At 37.6% G+C, this 11,339-nt stretch overlaps 1 protein-coding gene across 1 annotated transcript; it reads right to left on the bottom strand.

Annotated features, from left to right (window-relative positions):
- Positions 1–10: 10 nt before the first annotated feature.
- On the bottom strand, positions 11–11,137 carry trmt2a (tRNA methyltransferase 2 homolog A). Its single transcript, NM_199929.1, is given in 12 exon segments — positions 11–310; positions 1,890–1,986; positions 2,068–2,184; positions 2,579–2,654; positions 2,733–2,855; positions 2,992–3,103; positions 3,184–3,299; positions 6,244–6,358; positions 6,525–6,706; positions 9,066–9,174; positions 9,484–10,154; positions 11,061–11,137. Coding segments are annotated over 11 exon segments (1,860 nt in total). The 5' UTR covers positions 10,149–10,154; positions 11,061–11,137; the 3' UTR covers positions 11–162.
- Between the last annotated feature and the right edge of the window lie 202 nt (positions 11,138–11,339).

Consider the following 11,339-nt stretch of genomic DNA (forward strand, 5'->3'; position numbering starts at 1 on the left):
AGTCTTGTGCTGTTTTTGTCTGGGATATTTTAATGCAACTAAAAAGAGGAAAAAGGGAAACGTGTACAAAATAGTGATAATGAGCACTTAAAGTTGGTTAAGACATAAGAAAACACAGCTTCTTAAGTGTTTAATAGAACAACAGCGGTTTTGTTATGTTGTCTATACGTCAGTGTTGGTGCTGTAGTCCACTCTTTCAAACAGCAGGATGGTTTCACAGTGCATTGTCTGAGGGAAGAGGTCCACAGCCATCGCTTTCACTGGACGAAATGCAGCTCCTCGCACACGGTTTGAGGGAGCTCTGCAGAGACTTAATAAGACATAAGCATTGTATAGTCATTCAAATTAAGAATGTAAAGTTAAATGGAACATTTTGCGTTTTATTTTATCCTGTCAACTACATAATTGATCCCCTTTTTTTCAAGAAAGTCAATATTGTGTTGGAGTACAAAAGTTAAAAAGACTAGATTTAGACTGCAGGAAATGTAGCCCAAAGCACTTGTTTTGTTAGCCCATATGTAACTTGACAGTGTAATTGACACAAGCCTCATGAAATGTGATCACTATAAAGATGTGTTACCATTACAAATATGATCCTGAATGCCAGAACACTGGTCTGCTATTCTGAGACCCAGATCCTTTATTTCTCTTTACTGTTTTATTATTATTATTATTTTACATTTCATCATAATTGCAACACAGTTGATTTGTATGATTAATATCAGTTGTGCTGTAACAAAACAAATCAGAAATAGCTGCATAACAGTAAGTAGTCAACAAAAAAATCTGTTACCATTGTGAAAATACAATGTAGAAATTATTTTACTCTATATTAAAGAGCTAAACATGACAACAACTATGCACAACTATTGTAACAACTGTCCTATTGTGCAACATATAAAATAATTTAACATTCAAATAGAATATGAACACTTCCCAGAAAACCTTTATTTAATGTCATCTAATACAGTGGTTCCCAAACCTTTCAGCCCAAACCCCTAAGATAATGCCAGTGACTTGTGACCCCCAAACTCCGCAGAGGTGGTTATAAATATACAAACGTTGCTCATATAACAATAGGTCTATATATAAATCATATTGGCAACAAAGTACAACAGTCTAACAACCCTGTCATTTTCACAATCGTGTATCAATGTTTATAATTTAATATTAACCTCGGCTAAAGACACTGGTGGACAATGTTTTCAGCACAAGTCTATTCTTGGTTTAATTTGAGATCATTCTCAATGTTCAGTTGTGGCCTGTATTTGATTGCCATAAAGGTGTCAACGTTTACCCTGGCACTATAAAAATCAATCAGCTGATGCTAGTGCTGTGTTGTCACTCTAACATAAACACACCAATCCTATGAAAAAAATTAAATAATTTAAAGGCTGTCGGCTTTTCAGTTGCATGTTGTTTTATTAATATAAAAAACTACTATTTTTACAATTTTTACACACAAACGGGTAAAACAAGGCTAAATCTGGGCTGTTTGAAAATTTATCGCAAGTCCAAAAACAGAAATGAATAATAAAACGTGAATACTGTTTAACTGATGAATAGTCATTTTTTCTAGCTTTTGTTAGATATCTATTAGATTTTCATCCCAAAAGTAGCCATGTTGTAACATCCAATGTTTTAGAGTTAAACATCTCTTAGATTTCCTTTAAACAAAATTATTTGGATTGCAGCCAAAAATTTGTCAAATAACTTTGACATGTCAGCAGTTTTACTTGAACCTTCTTAAATATTACTACTTATATTTCATAACTTAATTCATAATGTATTGGATGTCTCTGCTCTGAACTTGTTCCTGCCATTTTACATCATGGAAATAAAATGGTCACAAACTGCATTATTTCATTATACAATGGGATTAAACTTACTCAATAAAATTGTTCATCGCTGCTTTGGCATTGCAGGCGACATAGACCAGTCTCTTCAGATGCTCTGCTTTTCTGATTGCAAGAATAACTTTGGAATCTAAGAAGAGTGAGGAAAAAATAAGGTTAGAGAGATTATAAAATACAACATCTGTTTAATAAAGTATAAGACTGTACGCACGTAGGCCTGCCCTCGGAGGGTCGACGATTGCGGTGACATTTGGGGAAACGACAGCATTAAGGATAGTGGGAAACACGTCCTCAGCCTTTCCACAGTGAAACTCCACATTGGTCAAACCTGAAAATGTACAGCTGATGTCCGAGTAGATCATGGGAAATACATTTACATTCAGTCATTTAGCAGACACCTTTGTTTTAAGTGACTTACAACAGTTTGAAAAGAGAGAAGTGTTTCAACTGGTGGTTTGTCAAGCCCACTCATCTGTGTGAAGCTCACTTCATAAATGCACAATGTTTTTTTTTTTTTTTTTTTAGATTTTGAGTGATTGTAAGAAAGTGTCTGGTGCAAGTGTTTGTTAAAATGACAGATGAAAGATTGTATTTTCTACAGGTGGTTTATCACGCCTACTCACCTGTGTGAGGCATACACAGAATTGAATAATGTTTTGAGGTAGTTGTGTATAAAATAAACAAAGAAAAAACAGGATGGGGATGATTTCATTCTAGCTTACCGTTAGCTTTAGCATTAGCCTCAGCATCTTTTACTGCCTCTTGGCACAACTCTATGCCAATCACCTTCTTCACCCTCTGTTAATGAAAACATGAAAGTTGTTTTCTCTTCATTCATATATTTTTTTTGTTTATTCTTGGAACCAAACGCGCCACCTTTGCCAGTGAGATGCCGATGGTTCCGGTTCCACAGCACACATCTAGCACAGTGCTGTCCTGGTCCAGCTGAGCCCATTCACCCACGGCCGAGTACAGGATCTCAGCAGCAGGTGTGTTTGTCTGACAGTATCAGAAAAATTACAATGGAGGATATTTTACATCATGATCAGTATTAATGACAAAAACTTGATGACAAAAAGGAATGAGCAGCCTGCTGCCTTTTAACATTGAATTCATTCCTAAAATATATGATCACCTGGAAGAATGAGTGTGGAGAAATGCGGAATTTGAGTCCGAGAAGCTCCTCATGAATCCACTCTTCTCCAGTCACATGTTCACATGGCAAATCCTCTGTGCCCGCAGATGTTCTGGGTTGACAGAAATGAAGAAATATATTTAGATTTTAGTTGACCTGCACCCTAGTTATCAGAGATTTCCGGGATCTTACCTTTGTCCCATTCTCACAAAGTACAAAGAAGTAACAGCACATTCTTTTCCTTCTCCTTCTGTGAAATACTGACCCAGGTTCTGTTTCAGCTCCTCAAGTTCTTTCTCTTGAAGTTTCTTGATTGAAAAAAAAAAAGTGTTATATTTGGAATTGAAACAAGTGACTGCCTTCTCAATAGCCTTCAAATCGTGAAAATAAAAACTGTGAACTAAAAATATGCATTATGTAAATACTCACTGGCCACTTTATTAGGTACACCAGGCCAGCTACACATTAACGCAAATTTCAGCCAGTCACATGGCAGCAACTCAATGCATTTAGGCATGTAGACTTGGTCAAGACGATCTGCTGCAGTTCAAACCCGAGCATCAGAATGGCAAAGAAAGTGACTTTGAACGGGTCTTGGTTGTTGATGTCAGACAGGCTGGTCTGAGTATTTCAGAAACTGCTGATCTACTGGGATTTTCACACTCAACCATCTCTAGGGTTTACAGAGAATGGTCTGAAAAAGAGAAAATATCCAGTAGGTGGCAGTTCTGTGGGCGCAAATATCTTGCTGATGCCAGAGGTCAGGGGAGAATGACCAGACCGTATAAAAAGACAACAGTAATTCAAATAACCACTAGTTACAACAGAGGTATGCAGAAGAGCATCTCTGAACACACAACAAGTCCAAACTTGAGGCGGATGGGCTAATGCTGCAGAAAAACACACAGGGTGCCACTTCTGTCAACTAAGAACAGGAAACTGAGGCTACAGTTTGCACAGGCTCACCAAAATTGGACAATAGAAGATTGGAAAATGTTGCCTGCTCTAACAAATCTCCATTTCTGCTGCAACATTTGGATGGTAGGGTCAGAATTTAGAGTCAACAACATGAAAGCATGGATCCATCCTGCCTTGAGTCAATGTTCCAAGCTGGTGGTGATGGTGGTGTATTAGTGTGGGGGACATTTTCTTGGCACACTTTGGGCCATTAGTAATCGAGCATCGTGTCAACACCACAGCATACCCGAGTATCGTTGCTGACCATGTAATAAAGCGTGAATCATCTCAGACTGGTTTGTTGAACATGACAAGGAGTTTACTGTACTCAAATGGCCTCCACAGTCACAACACCTCATTCCAACAGAGCACTTTTGGGATGTGGTGAAATAGGAGATTCACATCATGGATACGCAGCCAACAAATCTGCAGCAACTGCATGATACTATCATGTCAATGTGGACCAAAATCTCTGAGGAATTTTCGAGTACCTTGTTGAATCTATGCCATGAAGGATTAAGGCAGTTCTGAAGGCAAAATGGTGTCCAACCTGGTACTAGTAAGGTGTACCTAATAAACTGGCCAGTGAGTGTATATTGTTATGCATTTATTTTTAGAAACGGGATCTGTTAGTCATGAGGATGCATTGTTCTGCAAAAGGCCTTATTGCATTGCATAACTCAAAAAGGATCGATAAGTTGCTCTGGATATTCTGAATACTCAGCCCCTCTATGAAATTTATTTTATTTATTTTTTTTTTTAGAAATGCCTTGTATGTGGCCATTTCTAAGTATAGGGATTTTCCTTGCCATTAATGCTTAAATAACATGTCCGTTTCCTTTAATAAAAAATATGGCTGCAATATTTATAAAACTACCAAGATCCATCGTTTTTTGTCATGACAATGCAATAGGGAAGACAATCTAATGGTGCCATTTTGCTGTAGCTTTTTTCCACATTTAAAAAGTATTGGCAAACAATTTACAAAAATCTGCAACAGAAACCAGGCCCATTGACTCTAATGATTAACTCAAAAACCATTAATTTAGGGAAAAAAAATAGTGCTCTGAGACAGACAGACAGACAGACAGACAAAATGGTTTACTCAGGATTTCTTTCAATGGTGAAAAAAAATTCTATAAAATCATATATAAAATATACATTGTGCATAATGCTGATATTTGGAAAAATGGCACTCTTGTGTGATGTATTACTTGACTATATTGTCTAGGAATGTAAGGATTCACTGTGAGCTGGTTGTAAATCGATTAAAATAAGTGACAATTAAAACCGGTAGAAATGTTGAATGAATCGCAATACAGAGGAGGCCCTGTGTTTACAGGCACAAATTCGCTGTACCTGCACATCAGCGGCAAGCAAGAGTTGGGGCGGCAGAGTAAAATGACAGTGATGAAGTGTGTTAGCCAAACACAAACTGTGCAAATACTGCAAAAAGACGTTTACTTGCACTAACAACAACGAATATGATTCACATAAACCATCAGCACAGTGAAAACTACTGTCACAAATGTCTATACGCAAAAAAATAAAAAAAAACTATTATTAAGTAATAGAAGTAATATTAATTATTCACCTTCATAATCATGTTCAACTCCTGTCTCTATCCTACTATAAAATAAGTCATTTTATGATCAGTTTTTTACGCCAGTGGCCAGTCCCCGGAGCAAAGGGCCTATTGATCATCTCTGTACATTCTGCTCTCTGGTTTAGGAAAGGCTTTCCTCTCCACACCATCTCAGTCCCCAGTGAAAGAGTTTTGTTCATCAGCAGGGGACATTGTAAATGTACAAAGACCTCAGCTTATGCTAGAAAACATAGATATGCTGACATTTCTTTTGAAAAATGTGAAATCCCAGCACAGTCACAGTTTTAGTTTGTTTGTATTAATGAATCTTCTTTAGTTTGTATTATTCTTTTTTGGTTTTAAAATAGCAATTTAGTTATGGCAGAAAATATATTATTTAGCAGAAAAATGTGCAGAATTCAAGGAAAAAAATGAAAGGGCTCTTCACCTTAAATTTTTTCAAATTATTTTGTTAAACAAAATATGACTAAATCGCATCGAATCGTGAGTCAGAAGAATCATTACATCCCTAATATTGTCATATCTTAAAAATAACACAAACAAAAAAAGTGAATGAAACACTCAAAGTCAGCTAGCATTGTTATTTATTACTGCTTATTTCATATAGCAGTGACAAATCTTCCGCAATTAATAAAATACATAAGTGAAGTTCAATGCAAACAAGCAGACATAACCAGACTTCTCATTACCTGAGGATTGAAGAAAACCATGGCCATAGTTTGCTTTAATCGGGTTGTCCGTACCGTCAGCTGCCGCCAATGACCCTCATAAGTCTCGGGACTGTACACTGCATATGGAGTTGTCCTGATCAAAACAACAACACACAAAACAGAAATAAACACATACGTGATGGTTTCCGGGTAATATAATTCTGCACTTAAAAAGTAAAACCCTTCATTTTACATATACAGTTAGATTTGGATGCACATCAGGCATAGTCAGCAGTGAATAATAGGAAACATTGACTCACCTGATGAACTGCTGGAAACACTGCACAACCCTCTTGGCCTCAGAACACACATTGGTGGTTTCTGATGGACTGACCACTGCACAGGATCCTCCTTTATACTTGCCCAAACGAAAGCCTACAGTCCTGTCCTCTCCGTCTGCTCCCACTCCAATCACAAACTCGCACTTATTCCTGTACCCCGTCTAAAAGCACAGGGTGTTTATTAGGCCTTTCTTTTCTTTCTTTTTTTTTTGGACATGGAAACATTATAACAGTTTCTAGTCAACATGTGTGCCAACTGCCAAGATGTTAATTACAGACCATGCATATAAGTATACTACAAAGCTTGCAGAACCCTAAATCTGTCAGAATGTGCTAAGAAAATACAACAGCCTTTTAAAGTGCCTTTAAGATAAGTAAAATACATTAAAAAAATCATGATTGAACCATGACAATTACTGCATTCTTTTTACATTCTACCCTTCTGTGTACCTGTGAATAACAGGTACACAGTGGTGATACCATACTACTATCTAATAATTTTGTTAAAGAGCCCGTATTATGGGTTTTTGAAAATGAACTTCCATGCAGTGTGTAGCACAGCACTAAGTGAATGAAAACATCCAGCTGAGGGTTAAATCTGAAAGTGCACCATGTTTAAAACTATTGATTCTTTAACGAAATAGCCGACTCAGAGTCGAATAAATTAATCAAGTTGGGTTCAGATGTTTTGGTTAAACGCGTCAACGTCAATACAGTACATGACCAAATATGAGGTGCCGGTTCCAGTAAAACGTGAACGCGCATTTCCCTTCAGACACTAGCGGAGCGTAGGGGATTTCGGAAACAAACGGTTAAAGTTCATTTTCACAACAACACCACAGTATAGCTGACCTGCTGTGTTTGCTCTGGTCGTTTTTCAGATTTTTGATACAATAACCTATGCTGCAGCACGGGATTCACCGGCTGTTTGCTTTTGAAGGAGCAGCAGAGACTATTATGGGGCTTTATATCAAGGGACTTTGTCAAGAACTTTCACAGTTCAAATGAACCAGTTTCTTTTTCCTCCGGATCATAACATTCAAGTGTAATTAAAATTGTTGCCTCATTTTGTGTAGTTTGCAAAATAGGTGTTTAATTGTGTGTTGTAAATTGTAATCCCTTATCTATTATAGATCAGTGCTTGTACAGTATCTCTCAGGTTAAATCTGTATGTGCTATTTCACATATTGCGTCCAAAACCACATTGAAAACGTGATGCGCGTTTCTTCCTTTACTGTGTTAATTGCGTTTCTGAACTCCCGATCCTCTGCTGTTTGTCTTTGCTATGACCACCATTAGCTGTTCAAACAGACATATGCAGTCAATTTTCAGAATAGTTCATTTTTTGCCAGTATATATTATTACTGAATGTGTGTCATTGTTATTACTTGGGGTTAGGTTTAAGAGTAGAGTAATATGCTGGTGTTTAACTGCATTAGACTCTCACATAAGCCCCTTTCACACAGTGATACCGGTAAATATCTGGAAAATTTCCGGAACGACTTTACCGGTATATTCAAAAAAGCGCTGTTCACACTGGCGAGGACGTTACGGAAATTTTCCGGAAAAGAGCATTCACACATCCATTCCAAAATACCGGTAAATTCTGACATCATTCACCACAAATGAGCTTTAAACGGCTGCGCTTGTATTTGTAAACATTTGACTAAATTACAAACTCTGTGGATGATCAATATTGTGAACAACTTTCGCAGGATCACTTTCGCATGTCGAGATGTTCATAATATGTGCGTGTGCAGACGCTCACAGGCACACGCAAAGCTTGAAGGTAAACAAACAACGGCTTATCATAAGCATCTCATCGATGATTATTTACACAGTTGGCATTAAGAAGAACATATAAACGTGATCTGACTAACTTCTAGCAGCTAAATGTGTCTGGAAAAATATTCAAAGGCTTTTATTCTCACAAACCGCGCGGACGTAAATGCGCCTGACTGTTGTGATTGGCTAAAGCAGACGTCTCACGTCAGCACATTCTAGACGTGCACGCGCTTATTACGGTAATCTTCCTTCTGCATTCACAGAGTGCAGCATTCCGGCAAATTGCCGGTAATGTTACAACTTCTCTTTCCCGAAAAGAGCCAGAACGAATTTACCGGTATTTTCAAAAAGGACCTGTTCACACATACAACCTACAACAAGAAAGGTCTGTATGTGTGAAAGGGGCTATAATCTGCTATTTCATAGCCGTGGTGGGCATTTCTCTCATGCTGAACCCAGTTGACCAATCACAACAGAATGGGTCATCGGACCAATCAGCACAGATTAGCTTCGCGCTAAGGAGGGGTTTGGGAACCGCTGAATCGCTTAACAAACCATATGGGATAAGTGGGTAAAAGTAAATGCATGTTATAAGACAATGAAAGTGTTTTTTGACCTTGCATGCATATCAGCCTGTTGTTGGACACCCTCAAAACCAGAATATGACCTTTTATAAGGCATAACAGGGGCTCTTTAAATATGTTAATTACAATTTATGTGAGCACATAGGTTTACCTGCAGGGGTGATGGTCGTATGGCTTCGAGTGGACAACACATTTTGTTGTGTTTTTCTTTTTGGACGAACAACCACGGAAGCATGGCTTTGTTGTTGTTGCCAATTTCTCTGAAAACAAATATGGAAGATAGTTAAAAGATTTACTAATCAACATAACTTGCCACTGGAAGCTTGTATTTAAATGTATAGATGGCAGTGATATAAAAAAAACTAAATTATTTATGAATATACAGCAGTAAACATTTAAAGTAGATCAAAACCTCTAATCAAAGTTATCCTAAAATGATTTATCAACACCCATTCCTGTCTTAGGACAGTATTAAAAAACTTTTTTGATCCATTTGTTGACTAAAATATGGTCAAATGCTGACTACGGTATATATCTTAAAGCCATTAAGTAACCTCATCAGAAAATACCTGGCGAGTTTTTGGAGAACACCTTCGACTTCTTTCTCTTTCATCATCAGCTGTTCTTCATAAGGCACTTTCCACAATGGGGTCACGGCATTGGCAATCTGTATACTGGGAGGCTCTTCCTCCTCCTTTTCTGCCTCCTGGCTCCCTGTATTTCGCTTGGCACCAGGTTGCCCGCTGTCCGCCTCCTCCTCCTGTTTCCTCTTCTTGAGGATGGGATCTGCTTTGGGCTTGGCCAGCCGAACACTCAGCACATTACTTTTCCACTGCATGCCATGCACTGCCTTCATGGCCTTGTCCCTTTCCTCCTGGTTCTTAAAAGTGACAAAGGCAAACTTTTGTCTGCCGAGCAGCTTGATTTTGTGAGGATTAATCCCATGCTTGTTGAGGAACTTCTTCAGGTCGTTAAATCCAATGTACTTGGGCAGGTTCTGGATCTCCACTTTATAGATCTCGGAGGTGAAGAGATCCTCCTTGATGTAGCGGTAAACATCCCCTGCTGCAGCCTGTCCTTCTGCTGCTTCTGGCTCATTCTCTTGGTTTTTCTTCTCTGTCGAGTCTTCTGGCTCGTTCTCTTGGATTTTCTCCTCCGTCAGTTCTTCTGGTTTCTCCTCTGCACTGGGTAATAAACCAGCTGGATCATTCTGGTCAACGGCAACATCTGTCATTTTGCTCTGCCAGAGGTAAATATTATCAGATTTAAAATCAGATTTAGGGGCTTTCTGCAAAGTGTCACATTTTAATTCACTTTTCACAACTCTTGAAATGCATAATCGTTATTATGCACAGCTTTATAAACATAATTCTGGAATATGGAATTTTGAAGTCTGTGACATTATTTTTCTTTTAAATGGGTGTTTTTGTGTAGCAGTTTTGCTGTGTAATTATGCTTTTATGACATGAAAATAAGGCATTTCACCAACTGACTAATTACCTTTATCATCCTATTCAAGTGAAATGGATGTTGCTTTAATTGTAATATTAAACGGAAATTCATGCAGACTGAAGTAAAAAAAGTCAAAGTTTGTCTCTGTCTTGCTTTTAATTTTCCTCAGAAAATGGTCCGTTTACACACAGAAATCAGTCTAGTAACAGATTACCTGAAGTTTCGACACTCAACCATCATGTAGGCTACTTTAGGAGTCACAGTGCACCACATCTGATACATACTGACAAATTTTTCCCAAAATTGTTGTCTACAGGCAGACACACCAAACCCATACACCTAACATTACTGAGCCTAGGCATAAAACCCTGATAAAATGCCTGATAAAAAAAAATGTCATTTGGACTTGTAGATTTTCGCATCTGATTGTGAACTCTTGATTTAAACTTAACATTTTAATTCGTACACAGCAAGACCTCTGAAAACACAAACTATTAGTTAACAGGTACAGATGCTAATATATACAAATTCCTTGTGCATATGCATGATATAACGTTTAAAAAGTTAACTGGCATAAAATGTCATAATGGACAGTTTTAGATTAAAAAACTGAGCATATAATATTTTCAAGACAATTCAGTGCAAATAAAATGGCAAGTTATTTCCGAGATTCCTTCGCATTGTCTGAACAAACCTGCTTTGTAAAAATCACTCCTTATCATTCAGTGTTCTTCACTATGAACAAGAAGAAGCTTTATAGCCACTATGCACTTATGCATGCATGCAAGCTGCCATCTTTAACAGGGAAACACGTGTCAAAAGCAGCGTATTGGGAAGCACAGGTCAAGTTTTTTAAAACACTACTAAAATAATAAAGTAGTTCTAAGAATTGTTTTAAATATAAAAATTAAATGTAGACATCAAACGTACGTAAACTGTATTTCATTTTAAACATTTAATGTTATCTTATTCC

The sequence above is a fragment of the Danio rerio genome, chromosome 5 (assembly GCF_049306965.1).
Source record: "Danio rerio strain Tuebingen ecotype United States chromosome 5, GRCz12tu, whole genome shotgun sequence".
NCBI classification, from domain to species: Eukaryota; Metazoa; Chordata; class Actinopteri; order Cypriniformes; family Danionidae; genus Danio; species Danio rerio.